This window comes from Canis aureus, chromosome 8, assembly GCF_053574225.1.
Source record: "Canis aureus isolate CA01 chromosome 8, VMU_Caureus_v.1.0, whole genome shotgun sequence".
Classification (NCBI taxonomy): Eukaryota; Metazoa; Chordata; class Mammalia; order Carnivora; family Canidae; genus Canis; species Canis aureus.
The window spans coordinates 38,745,920-38,760,526 of NC_135618.1; the positions used below are offsets into that span (position 1 = coordinate 38,745,920).

At 64.4% G+C, this 14,607-nt stretch overlaps 1 protein-coding gene and 1 long non-coding RNA gene across 4 annotated transcripts; one reads left to right on the forward strand and one right to left on the reverse strand.

Moving 5' to 3' along the window:
• Positions 1-2,229: 2,229 nt before the first annotated feature.
• Positions 2,230-13,153, reverse strand: ZNF598 (zinc finger protein 598, E3 ubiquitin ligase). 3 transcript variants are annotated; one of them, XM_077906158.1, is made up of 12 exons: positions 12,924-13,153; positions 7,957-8,069; positions 7,267-7,396; positions 6,849-7,060; positions 6,534-6,751; positions 6,064-6,172; positions 5,255-5,454; positions 5,008-5,092; positions 4,126-4,901; positions 3,539-3,689; positions 3,276-3,426; positions 2,230-3,184 (listed from the first exon to the last, which is right to left on the reverse strand). In XM_077906158.1, the coding sequence occupies exons 1-12, from the start codon at positions 13,131-13,133 to the stop codon at positions 2,831-2,833; spliced, it is 2,709 nt and encodes a 902-aa protein (XP_077762284.1). In that variant the 5' UTR covers positions 13,134-13,153; the 3' UTR covers positions 2,230-2,830. The 3 variants fall into 3 exon arrangements, with proteins under 3 accessions (XP_077762284.1, XP_077762283.1, XP_077762285.1); XM_077906157.1 differs by having other exon boundaries at positions 6,055-6,172; XM_077906159.1 differs by lacking the exon at positions 12,924-13,153 and adding an exon at positions 12,186-12,336 and having other exon boundaries at positions 6,055-6,172.
• On the forward strand, positions 6,472-10,575 carry LOC144318809 (uncharacterized). The gene is made up of 3 exons (XR_013384808.1): positions 6,472-7,686; positions 8,019-8,131; positions 8,416-10,575. It is a non-coding gene; the product is annotated as an uncharacterized LOC144318809 (long non-coding RNA).
• Positions 13,154-14,607: the final 1,454 nt, after the last annotated feature.

Sequence of the window (14,607 nt, forward strand, 5' to 3'; positions counted from 1 at the left end):
TCAGAGTGGACTCTCTGAAATGCTGGGGGAGACGCCCGTCTCTCCTGTTGAGAACAGCAGGAGGATTATTTCCTGTTGCGGCACATGTCTCGGCTCCTTCCTCAGTCCACCGGTTGAGCTTCATCCCACATTCTTCAAGGATAGTTTTATTGGGAACATATATGTGAAGTCCTGTTGCTTACAGCGTTGAAAGGATTCCAGCATGCTCCTTTAGGATCCTGTACTATTGACCATTACTGTTTGTATTCCTCCATAGGCTATCTGCTTTTTCTCCTTGGTAAAATGTATTAAGGTTTTTTTTTTTTTTTTTTTTTCCTGAGTTGTGTTCTGTCGAGATGTGGCTTTTCAAAGAATTATCTTAGTTAGTGTTTTTTTTCTTTTTTGGAACAACCGTTTGAGATTTTATTTATTCATGAGAGACAGAGAGAGAGGCAAAACACAGGCAGACAGAGAAGCAGGCTCCTGCAGGGAGCCCAATGTGGGACTCAATTCCAGACCCCGGGATAACACTCTAAACCAAAGGCAGGTGCTCAACCACTGAGCCACCCAGATGTTCCCGAACAACCATTTTTAAGTAATCTCCACATTCAATGTGGGGCTTGAATTCACAACCCAGTCTGTGATCAAGAGGCACACCCTCCTCCAACACAGCGCACCGGGTGCCCAGTGTGTTCAGTTTTCTTTCTCCATTGCATGGAAACGCAGTCATTTCTCCCCACATCACCACCTTCTGTTCTGGGACCCCAGCATGTGCTCCGTGCAGCTTCCAGAGCCGCATTCCTCAGCCAGCTAACTCAGCCTCTGGAGATTTCCCCAGCTTCGTCTTGCTTGCTTCTGAACCCAGCTACTGGGTTGTTTTTTTTTTGATCAGTTATTTGCTCATTTCTAAGATTTCTAACTAGTTAATAACATCCTGGCTGAGGGCAAGTGGCCTGAGAAGCGTCCCTGGGGCTGGAATGCTGGCTTTGCCACATCCAGGCAGGGCTGTGTTGGGGAAATGTTCCAACTTGTGTGTGCCCCAGGCCCCTCTTCTGTAGTTCCAGTCACAGGGGTGGACAGAGGAGCCGGGCTGGCACACGGGCAGCCCCGAGCGGGGCTGGCACACAGCAGGCACCGCTTCAGTGCTGCCTTGTGCGACTGTGGTCCTTGCTTCGTTAAGAAGAGCTCGTTTTCTTTTTTTTTTTTTTTTTTAAGATTTTATTTATTTATTCATAGAGACACAGCTAGAGAGAGAGAGGCAGAGACACAGGCAGAGGGAGAAGCAGGCACCATGTAGGGAGCCTGATGTGGGACTCGATTCCGGGTCTCCAGGATCACACCCCAGGCTGCAGGCGGCGCCAAACCGCTGCGCCACCGGGGCTGCCCAAGAAGAGCTCGTTTTCAATGTGGTCAAGGACATACCCCATTCTCCCGATTAGTCTTCTGTGGGGCTGGCTGTCCTCGGGTCTGCAAAGGCAGAGGGACAGCTGCAGGGGCCACTGGTGACCCAGGGAAGGCAAGTGGCTCTACACGGCCCAGTGGAGGGTGAGGAGGGTGAAGGCTCTTGTGTGCGGTTGGGCCGAGCCCGGCCATCACCCACCATCACCCACAAGCACCGCCGCGGTCCCAGGCACAGGCAGGCAGCGCCACGTACCCCCGGCCCCTCATCATCGTGGGTCCCCCTTCCTCACGTGCAAAGACATGTTTCTTCTCATGTAAGGACATTTTCTTTGCTTTATTTGGATGTGGCTAGAACTGTGTCTAGAACTGTTTTTTACGGTTTATGTGTGTTTAGGGCAGAAAGCAGCGATTTCTCTGGTCCCCTTTCAGAATACGGAGTCCAAATAATTAAGCGCCCATTATTTCCTGCAGAATTTCACATGCTCGTTCCACTGCTTCTGAAGTGCTCTTACCTGTGAGAGCTCTTTACTAGTCTGTGGGTGCAAACCTTGAGTCTGGGGGCTCCCACGTCCTGGAAGGAGGCTTTTACTGGGGATACGAGCACAGGGCAGACATGGCTGTGTCTATTCCTGGAAGGCCCGGGCAGCACCAGATCTCCAGGACCGGGCCCCGGGCCCAGACTGGCTGCCGCTTCCTGAGGGCAGAGCCCAGCTGCCCAGCTCTGCGCACGCCTCGTCCCCCACCCCCGCTGGCCCTGGCTGCCCACCAGAGCCGGAGCGTCTTCACAGCGCCGAGTCCTCTGGGCTACAGGGCGACCTGGGAGGGCAGAGAGGCTCAGAACACCAGCTCTGTGCATTATTGCAAAATAAATTTATTTGAAGATACACGGTCTTATAAAAGGTCAGAGGCAATTTGAGATCGCAGATTCAGTTTGTCTCATAAAAAGATTCAACTTCAAGTAGCACAATTTTGTGTCTGCTTTTAATCCTGAACGTTCTTGAATCACGAAAACAGCCAACTGTTTACACAACACCCTCAACATCTGACGCCAGCACTGGTGGGCCTGCAGCTTCTGGCTCGGGGGCCGCGGTGCTGCTGCCTTGGCTCCGGGCCTGGAGAGGGCCGCTGTCGCCACCGGCTCTGACGGGCACGGACAGGTTCCACATCCCGGCCCTTCCCTCCCCTCGCACCTTCCAAAAGCATGAGAATACAAACCAAGCCCAGCCCACCACTGAGGCAGAGGTCTTCGCCCCGTTCCCAGGAGGAAAGCGGATGCACTCCTACGTGGCGGCGTGCCGACAGGACAGGGTGGGCCCTCCTGGCGACCCCCGGTGGGCGGGCTGGCTGAGGGGCCTCGACAGGCGGCCTCACCTGGCTGCGTGGCAGCCCGGAAGGAGGAAGGAAGAAGGAGGCTCGTGGGTGTGGCAGCTCCTGCCCATGCTGGCAGCAGCTACGTGAGGATCCTGGCAATGGCTTGCAGGGAGGGGAAGTCGTTGTCCTGGGCGGCGTGCAGGGCCTGGTGGCTGCTGACGTCGCCGTGTGCAAGCACCTGCTGGCAGGTGGGGCACACACAGCAGTCCAGGCCCGCCCCCCGGGGGCCAGCCTGCCATGCGCTCTTCTTGCTCTTCTTGGCCTTGGTGCCCGGAGGCCTCTCCTGGCCTCGGAAGTGCGTGTGTGCGGAGAGCAGCTCCTGCTGCTTGGCCGTGTCAGGCAGAAGCACCAGCAGCTCGTTGAAAATCTTCTGGAAGTTCTCCCCAAGCAGGTCGCGGCAGCTCTTGTAGTACTGGGCTGCAGAGATCATGCCCTGCCACCCAGAGCCAAAGCCAGTCATGCCCAGGCCAGGCCCGAGCCCCCACGGTGGCCACGCCGGCCCCCCATACCCCTGCTTGGCTGACCTGTCGGAACTCCCCCGAGTGGCTCTTGAACTGGCCAAAGCGGGCCTCATCACTCTGCAGGAAGTCCTTGATGGACTGGATGAGCTGCAGGTTCCTCTCCCGGAAGTTCTCGGGCACCAGGTAGGCCTGTGGCGCAGGTGTCAGCCTGGGCCTGGGGGTCGGGAGATGGGGAGGAAGTGAAGGCTTACGGCTTTGGGGTGGCCCCAGTTGAGGGCACTCCCTGGCCTCCAGGGCACGGGGCTGGGCGGCCCACCCACACTTACGCCTTCGTGGTGGTGGCAGTGCTGGGGACACAGGCCGGGTGGGGGCTAGGCAGGAGGCCCGAAAAGCCAGGGGGTGGCTTGCTGACTGGAGGCACCAGGCCAGGGGGAGGCGGGGGTGGAGTGCCCTTCAGGAGCACCACAGCGTTGAAGCCTGCAGGGGACAGCACAGCGACACGGGGCGTGAGTCTTGTTGGCTGAGCAGGGCCGGCCCTCTGGCTCCCACCTCCCGCCTACTGCTCCCCAGCCCCCCAGGCCAGGCTTCGTCCATAAGCCACACCTCCGCCGCACCTCAGCCCAGGGCCTCAGGAGGCCAGAAGCCAGCATGTGCTCCCTGACAGCAATCCTGGCCTAGGGTGACTCACTCCCCCGCCTCCAGAAGGCACTGGGATTGCCCCATTTCACAGGGGGCCAAGAGACATGGAGGGTCAGTGGGCAGCTCCTAGCAGTGCCACCAGGCTTCCAAGGCAGCTGATCCACCATGCAGTGGCCCTCTCGCTGCCTGCTGGCCGGGGACTGCCCCCCAGCACAGCCCGAGGGAGCGCCCCCTCCCAGATGCCCAGGAGCAGGCCAGAGCCAGACACACGTACCTGGGGGAGGGGGCATCCTGGGGGGGCAGGGCACCCCGAGGGCTGGGAAGTCCTCCTGGGCTGGGGGGCAGGGGAGAGGCCCCAGGGGCCGCGGGAGCCCAGGAGGCTCCTTGGGCGTGCTGCGAGCTGGCGCGGGCCCTTCCGTGTGTCCATTGACGATGAGGGCAACGGGCCCCTCGGCTCTGCCGGTGGTCGTGGCGGGGGCCTGCTCAGCCCCCAGAAGCCCGTCTCTGTCGGGGAGCGGCAGGGGCGGTGACGTGGCCCCTGGCTTCTCTGAGCCCACCTTTTTCTTCTTGCCGACCTTGGTGACGGTCTGGGTAGAGGCCAGTGCCAGCAGGGAGGACACGGCGACCGTGGTGGGGACGCTCCGCAGCTCCTGGGCCGTGAGGCCACTGCGGCCGTCCTCCTCCTCCTCCTCGGAGGGCACTGGCCCGCCCTTCCTGCCGCCCTTGGCCCCCTTGCCAGCCTTCCTGGGGGGCTGGGTGCTCCCGCCAGCAGCCTGGGCCCCCGCACTGGGATGCGCCACCTTCTTGTTGCCGCTGCTGTTCCAGGCAGAGATGAGGCTGGTGGGGGCAGTGCTGGGCTTGGAGGCGGACACCAGGGCGGGGAAGTCATCCTCCTGGAAGGCGCTCCTGCCCTTGGCAGGGACCGGGTAGGCCAGTGCGAGCCCTGAGGGGCCCAGGGCTGCCGCAGCGGAGCTCGACGAGGAGGAGGTGGAGGCGCAGAGGCTTGGGAAGTCTTCATCCTTGAGCTTCGAAGAGGGCGCTGGGAGGGTGCTAAGCCCAGGAGGGGAGTGGCGTCAGTGCCTGTGGGCCCTAGCCTGCCCCACACCCACCCTCTGGAGGAGCCCTCCACCCTCACCCCAGTTCCGCACGAGTGTACCTTGGAAGGGTGGCCCCCGTGGCCGGGCTGGTCGTGGGGAGGCCCTCTTGGCTCACGGGATCGTTCGGTGAGGCTTCCTTGAGGCCTACAAGACGCAAAAGGACCTGCGTCAGGGCCAAGCCGTGTCCAGCAGGTTGGAGTAGCCCGCCCAGGGTGAGCCCAGGACTATGGCCTGTCCGTGCAGGCAGCATGCTGGCTGGGAGCTGGCCGCTCACCTCCCAGGTGCCCGCCGGCAGAGCCAGCTCACCTGGACCTTCGCCCTGAGTCCGGGCTGGGCGCCGGGGGCCTCGGAGCTCCTCGAGCCCCCGCAACCCTGCCTCCTCCTTCTTGGGCCTGCCGCCCTCCTCCCGGTCCTCACTCTTGCGTGTCTCCTGCTGTGGCTGCTGCTGCTGCTGCGCGGCCACTGAGGCCCGGATGGCAGCTGCCACTTCCCGGTCCTCTTCTTCCCTGGGAGGGGGAGGCCTTCAGGCTGGGCAGGGCCTGGGACGACGGTGGTGTGCCAAGCGAGGAACTGGGGAGGGGCCTCCCCCACCTGCCCCAGGCCTGGGCCCCCGGAGCTGTCCTGGGGCCTTATAGCCAGGGCCAGCTCGCCCTCGCTGGCAGGAGAGCGGCCACAGTAGGACTCCCGAGCCAGCCAGACTCAGGCTGGGGGCTCCCAGGCAGCACGTGGGCCCAGTGCTCGGTGGGCCGGGGGCCGCCATCTCACCAGTTACTGGGGATGGCACCTGGCCTGAGCACGTACTTGCAGCACGAGTGTTTCATGGCACAACCACACTGAACCCCCAGTGACACAGGCCCCTCTCCCCATCCCCGCCTGCAGGGTCCTGCTGTCCTGGCTCGAAGTAGAGAGAAAAGGAGGGAACGTGGGCTCACTCAGGACAATACACGGGCCCTGCTGCCTGGGACCCAGACACCAGAAAGCCAGGGACACCAGACACCAGAAAGCCAAAGTCCCCTGGTCCCCGTGTGTGGTCCCAACCCAGCTGCCAGCTGCCGCCACCGCCTCAGGGTGGTGCCAGAATGTCAGCGGCACGCAAATCCTCCCACCTCTTGTACCTCCAGCTTCCGCGCCGGCTCTGCTGGGCTCCACGACCGCTGGCCCGGCCTGAACGGCCCTGGCGGTTGTACCTGTCCACCTCCTCATAGTCCTCGCCCCCAATGACCCCTGTGGCCGGCACACAGCCCGTCACAAGCCAGACCGAGGCCAGTGCTCCAGCTCGCAGAGCCGATCTCCCCACCCCCAGGGCACGACCCCCACACAGCAGGCACGCACCCATCCTCCCAGCCCAGGGGCCCCCACACTGCACTCCCGGATGGCAGGGGGCACAGAGATCCCTGGGCTCGCAGCCTGCTCAGACGCTCAGGGCGCCGAGGGGCTGGGAGATGCAGGCTCCACAAGCTCAACACGCGACGGGTCAGACGGGGACCCGGGTGTGAGTCTGCAGACCGCGGGGCGGGGACGGGGGCGGGGGGGGGGGCTGGAGCCCGGGGGCCCGCTCGCCAGAAGGGAGGCCCTGCTGGCTCACCCTCGCTCCGGCGCGAGTGCCGCGGGGCGTAGCTGAACTGCAGGTCGATCTGGCGGTTCTGGCGGGCCTCGGCGCGGCTCCGGCTGTGGCAGGCCGTCCTGTGGGCCTTGAGGTCAATCTCGGTGCGGAAGGCGTGGGTGAACTGCTCCGAGCTGCAGCGGCCCTCCTCGCACAGGAAATGCTTCTCCCGGAAGTGCTCGCGCAGGTAGGCGTAGTCGCTGGTGGGGCAGAGGTGTCAACAGGAGCCCGCGGGGCCCTGCCACCCCGGCCTGTGGCCCTGCCCAGCCTGCTCTGGCACCCGGGGCCCGCGCCCACCTGTAGTAGTCCTGGGCCCCATCCGAGTCACAAAAGTGGCAGAAGTAGTGGTCGCGGCGCAGGTGTTTGAGCAGCTCGTCATTGTCCAGGTAGCGCTCGTCACAGAACTTGCAGAGTGGGTGCCCACGGTGTGACGTGTCGTCGGGGTCCCCCTGCATGCGGTGCCGCGCCAGGTCCTTGCGCGAGTACCATTTGCGCTCGTACGTGAATATCTGTAGGGAAAAGGGTGCTGGGCACGGGCGAGCCCCTTCCCGCGGCCCCACGACAACAGGGCTGCCTCAGTCTCCCCCCGTCCCCAGCCCCCGCACACACACCAGGAGCACCTCTCTGCCTGGCCCGTGTGAGACAAGAGAGCTGGCAGGGGACACACGAACACCCAGGGGCCCAGGTCCTGTGCCCAGCTCTCCCCAGGGCACACCTTGAGATGTTTGAGGCACAGCTTGCAGCAGAAGAGCTCGTGCTGCTTCCGCATGTGCTGCTCCAGGTCCCCAAAGAGGCCGAACGGCGGCAGCTCAGGGCACTGTGGGCACTCATGCTGAAGCAGCTGCCTAGAGAGACACCGAGGCCCCCCGACCCCGCAGGTACTCAGTGTTGCCGCCCAGAGCGAGCCCTGGCACCTCCTGCCACCCCTGCATGCGCCCCTGCACGCGCCCCAGGAGCAGGAGCCAGGTGGACGGCTGCTCCAACCGCGGAACCAGGGCCGCTCCCGGACAGGACCCAAATCCCACAAGGCTGCAGGATGCACACAACGGGGCCCAACCGGGGGCCACCCCCTCACCTGGAGGAGGAGGATCATGCCCAGGACAACAGTACCCTCGACAGGGCTTCCTCACCACGGGTAAGAGCCCAACTCCCAGGAACTCGTGTGCACCTCACAGGGCCCAGAGAGCAGGCTCTGTGCCCACACCCGAGTGCTTTCCCTGAACTCCCCCGCTGCCCGATCTCTGCTGCCACCCCAGGAGGGGTGCTATGAGCATCTCTGTTCCAGGAGGAGACCGAGGATGGGCCCTGACCTGGGGCTGCCCCCTTACCCACCCGGGGCTGGGCCCATCCCCAGCGGAGCGCTGCCCACAGGCCCTCGGGAGCCCGGGCTGAGGATCCCTCTCACCTGTATAAGGCAAAAACTTTTCCATCAGCAAAGTAGATGTCATACTTCTTCTCATGCTGCAGCTGGTGGAGCGGGATTGTGGCAAAGGCAGGAAGCTTCTTCCCAAAGACCACCTGGAACCAAAGCGAGATGGGGCTCGTGAGCAGGGCTGTGTACGCCGGGTGAGAAGGCCGAGGTGGGCCTCCCGTGGGCAGCGCCCTCCGCCAGCCTGGGCTGCTTGCGCTCCTCTCCTCACCTGCAACACAGCCGCCTGGGGTCAAGGGTGGGGGGGTGGACACGACACAACACCCAGCCTCGCCACCAGGGGGCGGCAGGCTCCCCACTCATCCACAGCCCTACCAGAGGAATGGAGGTCACCGCCGGGGGCAGTGACCCCCAGGGCAGTGACCCCTGGGCCGGTAGCGACAGGGACCACATGGTCTGGCAAACCAGGGCTTAATCACATGGGTGCTGACACAGGGTGGCTCTCACGAGGCGGAGGGAGAGATGCGGTCCAAGAAGCAGCAATGGAAACAATGCCACCCGGACAAGCCATGTGACGATGCGTCGTCAAGCCTAGCCACCCCGTCCACTCGTGATGCCACAGGAGAGGGGGTGCCCCCACAGGACTTGGTCACAGACCCTGGCCGCCTCCTGCCTGTTAACCAGCTGTCAGGGGTGCCGACACCTGTGCAGCCTGTTTCCTAGGGGTCTCGGGCACATCCAGGTACAGCCCGCCACGCTGCCCCTGTGCACAGGACCCTCTCACAGGCTCAGGTCTCCCCTCTGCGCCAGCAAGGGCACTGCTCCCTCCAGGGCCCCCTCCCCTCTGCTCCCCCCCCCATTCTCTGTCTCCTCCACTCCACTACTGTCCCACCCAGTCTGCACCTCAGCTCAGAGTCCTCATCTTGGGAAGGGTCATGTCAAGGTCATCCCTGCTCTGTTTAGGCTCAGCTAGGCTCGGCCAGGGAGAATGTCTGGGATCAGAATGGCCATGAACTTGGGAAAGTACAGGCCGGCTGGGGAGAATGGGTGGACACCCTGCCCCCCAGCAGCAGGATGGTTAAGACTGGTTCCCTGGACGTCTGGGCAAGAAGCTGGGGAGTCAGTGTCCACTTCTGATGACACAGTGGGGAAGAGCTAGCTGACCCCCAAGCCCCCCACAGGAGCCCAGGGGAGGCAGCATGGTCCAGCCACACCCATCCTGGGGGATGGAGGAGGATGAGCAGTGCCCCAGCACGCCTTTCGTCCCGTCATCATGTCCGGGCAGAGTGAACGTGGCCATCTGCCCTCGCCCTGGGCGGACTTTGGGTGGGTGCCTCACTGCAGCCACGCTCCCGTGGTTTCCCTCCCCTGGGTTTGTTCCCCAGGCCCTGGGACCTCTCACTGGCCTCTCCTCCCAGGGCCTGCCCTCCCACTGCCCACAAGGGTGCCTTTCCAGTCCCCACCCCAGGTCCTACTGCTTCTTGGGGGTGGGGGGAGCAGCTAGAGGGCCAGGTCCGCAGGCGCAGGGCCACTCTGGCTGCTGGTGCAGGTGCTGCTGGCCGACCACAGATCACCCGGTCTGTTGTGGAACCGAAGCTGGGACTCAGGGCCCTGGGTGTGCTGAGGCCACACAGGCAGCAGATTTAGGAGCCCCAGTGCCCACCCACGAGGTGGCTAGACAAGCAGCCTGCAAGGGAACCCCCAGCCAAAGAGCATGCAAGTCCAGGCGACTCAGCTAAGGAGCAACTTCCTTCCCCAGAGGAAACTCGTGCGAGATGCCACTGTTACCACTGTCTCTGTGGCTCCAGCGCCTTCCTCTGAGAGGTCTGCTCTGATCCACCTTGTGGGGGTGTCACCGTGGGCACCCTCTCTGTGGACCGGGGTGGGGTGCACTTCTCGGGATGGACCACCAGGCTGCTTGCGTAGCAGTCTGATGGGGCGGCCAGTGCTAGGCACACCTGAGCCAAGCCAGAAGACAGGGACACTGGGTTGGCTCAGAAAGGGATGGGAACCACAGCAAGAGATTGAGGAAAGGAAATGCACAGAGGTTCAAGGCTGAGTTTGCCTGAGAAAGAGGGCGGGAAGGCTTGGAGCTGGCAGGCGGGAGTGAGGAAATGCTAACAGCCCCTCCTAGACAGGCTGTAAGACCAGGACTGGGCCTCAAGGCCTGCACCTGTGTCCAGCCCAGCATTGATCAGACAAGAGGATGGCAGTGCCACTTGGTGTGGCCAGCATCCCTGCCTCCGGCAGAGGGTGAGGTGAATGGCGAAACCGAGTAGCTGGACAAGGACCAGGACACGGTGGCTCAACCAGGGATCCAAACAGCAGAGCCCGAGACCCACCCACCCTGGTGACCACGCTGATGAGAGAGGGTCATGGATCCGAGGACAGAAGTACAGGCCAGGCCTAGACACTTGAGGATGGGCCATCCTGGGAAGCCCCTGGGTAGACCAGGGAGTGGATGTCCAAAGGGGTAAGGGGGATCCCTGGGTGGCGCAGCGGTTTAGTGCCTGCCTTTGGCCCAGGGCACGATCCTGGAGACCCAGGATCGAATCCCACGTCGGGCTCCCGGTGCATGGAGCCTGCTTCTCCCTCTGTCTATGTCTCTGCCTCTCTCTCTTTCTCTCACTGTGTGCCTATCATAAATAAATAAAATAAAAATTAAAAAAAAAAAAAAAGGCGGGTAAAGGCACCTCTCGGTGGGCCCCAGGATGGCTGGGCCAGTCCTGAAGAGAGGGAGAAGGAGATGGGATGACAGCCCTGCTCGGACCCCCACAGGGGTGGGTGTGTGATCCGGGGCTTTGTTACTGGCTGCTCCCAGTACACAGTGGGCGCTCGCTAAGTGAGTGGAAGAGGGGATGGGCGGTGCCAGCAGTGACCACTGGCGAGAGTGAGCCGGCGGTGAGGGAGGGCAGTGAGGGCCCCGCCTAGGAAGCACAGGCCCCAGGGGAGCCCGGGTGGACCAGGCCGGTGGGGAGGCGCCCTGACACCAGCAAAGCAAGAATGGTCAGCGGTCCCACCCCCTGACCTGCCATCAGCCTCCCCTCCCACATCTTGCCTGTGAAGTGGAAGGGAGGCCTGACTAGCTCGGACACAGCAGCCCGGGCACACCTCTGTGACACAGATGGGCATCAGGGCAGGGTAGAGAGCAAGACTGGAATCTTCCGTCAGAAGAAAACAGACCGTGGGCAAGGTGAGACCAGGAAAGACAGTGGGTGGGGGGCCTGACATTGATCTTGCCTGGGAGCCAGCCTGGCCTCCACGCCGAGCACCTGCTGGGCAATCTAGCTCCATCTGGCTCCATGCCTGACCAGCAGCTGCAGGGCTGCTCTGCGTCTGCTCTTTGCAATGAACGCCTGCCTCACAGTGGGCACAAGCAGCCCTGAGTCGAGGCGTAGGCCTGTTCCACGCAGCATCTTGGCATGCTTTCCTTGTGGTTTTTACAAAGACTTGGTCCCATAAGAGAGAACAGGGCAGAGGCAGGGTTCAGGGGCTGGCGGTAGTTGTGGGGTTCCCTAACGGGCACAGGACACTCAGTAGACAATGCAGAACTCAGCAAAGGAACACGGAGAGCTAGGGTGGAGCTGCAAGTTCAAGAGTGGGAGGGAAGCAAGATGAATAGAGAGGCTCATCATCTCTCAAAGTTCCCAGGACACCCTCCCGCTGCCCAGGAATTCAGGCCAGGCCCAAGAGGATGCCAGAATCGGCCAAAGGCACCCAGTGCCAAAGCACACCCCAGCGGGAGCCTGCTGACAGCTCATGTCAACACCCCCTTGCCACAGAGCCCTGGGAGGGTGTGGGACCCACGGGGAATAAGAGAGGCCAGACGCTGGCTGTAATCGCCACGCATAGGTGTCTGCTCACCTCCCGAGTGAGACTTGCAGCCCCGGCCTTCCTGGAAGAGAACTACAGGTGCACTGGGAAACCTGGCTCTTCGAGTTAGCTCATGCCATCCAGGACGGGCCGGCATGGCAGCCTCTGGCAAAGCTGGGAGGTGCTCACTCAGCCACAGGCCCAAGGTTTCCCAGACGACTGCACCCCAGATCTCTCCCAGGTCTGTCTCTGGCCACCCTGTTAGGCTGACCGTGTCTCCAACTGTCTTTTCCTGATAAAGCAGAGTAGGTGTCCAAGGAGAGCTCGTGGAATCAGAGCGTCACCCTAGCTCCCCTACCACGAATGCCTACCCAAAACAAGAACAAAAAGAAAGAGATGAAACAAAGAAAAAAAAAAAAAAAAAAGAAAAAGAAAAACACAAGTAAAGAGACCTTGTCCCCAAGAATGCCATTCCTGCGTCACTTCTAGGAAGAAGAAAGCTTCCCTGGCAGATGTCAGCAGCCCAAGCTTTCCACGAACAACCAGAGGAATCTCCCAACGCTGGAAGAACGCATCTCAAATCAAACCTGGGGTCTGCGGCCCGGTGCTCGGAGCCAGCGGGTGGCATTACGGGGGGGGGGGGGGGGGAACAGCTCCGGGGCCCTCCGACCCCCTCCAGGGCTTCCGAGTCCGGGCAGGGTCGGCAACACCCCCAGCCCCTCTTGCAATCGGCAGGGAGGGGGAGAACTTCACAGCAGCACTTTTATCCCGATTCTCAAGAATCCTAAGGAAACCTCGAGGGTCCCGCCTCCCCCTCGGTGGGCAGGTCTGGGCGCCGTGGGCCGCACGAGGTGGAAGCTCCAGCGTCAGGAGGGCCCGGCGGCGACACCCGCGGGGCCCGGGCACCCAGCTGGGCCCTCCGCCTGCAGGGCGGCCGCCCCGGGCTCCGGCCCACGTCCCCCCCGCCGGGGCCCCAGAAGGCAAAGCCCCCAGACGGGCAGGTCCGGTTCCCGCTACGCCCAAGCCCATTCCCGGCCCGGCGGGAACCGTCCCCGTGCAGAGCGCTCCCTCCGCGAGCCGGCGGCCCGGCCCCACGGGCCCCGCCGGACACAGGAAGGCAAAGTCTCCTTCCGGCCGCGCCCCGCGCCCGCCCCGGCGCCCGAACGCGCGGCCCCGCCGGCCCGGCGCACCTGGCGCAGCTCCTCGCGGCACACGGCGCAGTAGCGCTGCTCGCACAGCACCCGCATCTTGGTGGAGCAGCGGCAGCACACCGGGTGGTCGCAGCGGCCCAGCGCCGTGGCCTCCAGGTCCCCGCAGCACAGCACGCAGCTCCCGCCGCCCCGCTCCGGCGCCGCCGCCGCCTCCAGGGCCGCGCGCCGCCCCTCGCCGCCCGCCGCCATGGTCAGGGCTGCGGGCCCCTCCGGCCGGCGCGGCGCGGCCTGGCTCCCGGCGGGCCCGCCCCTTCCGGCTACGTCAGCGCCCCGCCCAGCAACGGCCCCGCCCGGCGGAAGCGCGCGTCGCCACTTCCGGCCCGGAGAGGCGCGGGCTCGGGGCGCGCGGGTGGGACCTCGGGGCTGGGGGGGAGCGGGCTGGGGGCGCGGGCGGGGCTGCGGGGTGCGCGGGCGGTACCTCGGGGCTGGGGGGCGCGAGGGCTGGGGTCGCTGGCGGGACCTCGGGGCTGGGGGTGCGCGGGCGGGACCTCGGGGTTGGGGGGGCGCGAGGGCTGGGGGGCGCGGGCGGGACCTCGGGGCTGGGGGGCGCGGGCGGGACCTCGGGGCTGGGGGGGCCCGAGGGCTGGGGTCGCTGGCGGGACCTCGGGGCTGGGGGCGCGCGGGCGGGACCTCGGGGTTAGGGGGGCGCGAGGGCTGGGGTCGCTGGCGGGACCTCGGGGCTGGGGGCGCGCGGGCGGGACCTCGGGGTTGGGGGGGCGCGAGGGCTGGGGGCGCGGGCGGGACCTCGGGGCTGGGGGTGCCGAGGACTTGGGGGACGCGGGCGGGACCTCCGGGCTGGGGGGGCGTGGGCTGGGGGCGCGCGGGCGGGACCTTGGGGCTGGGGGGGCGCGAGGGCTGGGGGGCGCGGGCGGGACCTCGGGGCTGGGGGGGCGAGGGCTGGGGGTGCCGAGGACTTGGGGGACGCGGGCGGGACCTCCGGGCAGGGGGGGCGTGGGCTGGGGGCGCGCGGGCGGGACCTTGGGGCTGGGTGGGGGCGCCGGGCTGGGGGCTGTGTGTGACCTGGTGACGCGCGGGCTGCGGTGGGGGGGCGAGAGCTGCGGGGCGGCGGGAGCTGCGGGGGGGCGCGGGCTGGGGGGCCGAGGACTGCGGGCGCGGCTGGGACCTGGCGGCGAGGGGAGCGCCGGGCTGAGGGCGCTAGGGTTGGGGACGCTGGCGGGACTGCGGGCGCGGGTGGGCCCCCCGGCGGGGAGCTGCGACGAGGAGGCGGTCCGGCGGGGGCGCGGGCGGGGTGCTCGGAGCGTGGCTCCCCTCTGCTCGGCGTGGCTCCCCTCTGCTCCGCGTGGCTCAGTGTAAGTATGCTCCTGCACGGTGGAGGTGCTATTCCGCGTTGGTCTGAAATGCAGATTTAAGCTGGCGTTCTGCTAAATACAGCTTGCTTAATTGCTAAATATAGCCGCCATGCGGGGAGCCCACCATTCTCTCCAGCCCAGACACAAGCTTGGTCACCAGGCGCACCCCTTGTGCCCCAGCCTCCCCAAATAAGAACTTCTGCAAATCCTTATCAGAAAAGACTGTTTTGGTGACATCCATCTCTGAGCTGGGGACTATCTTCCTGACTTTGATAGAAAAATCATGCAGGGAACGTGTCCTCTTCCCTGGGCACACCCAGCTGGGCTCTGGGGGCTTGGCGCTGGGAAACATA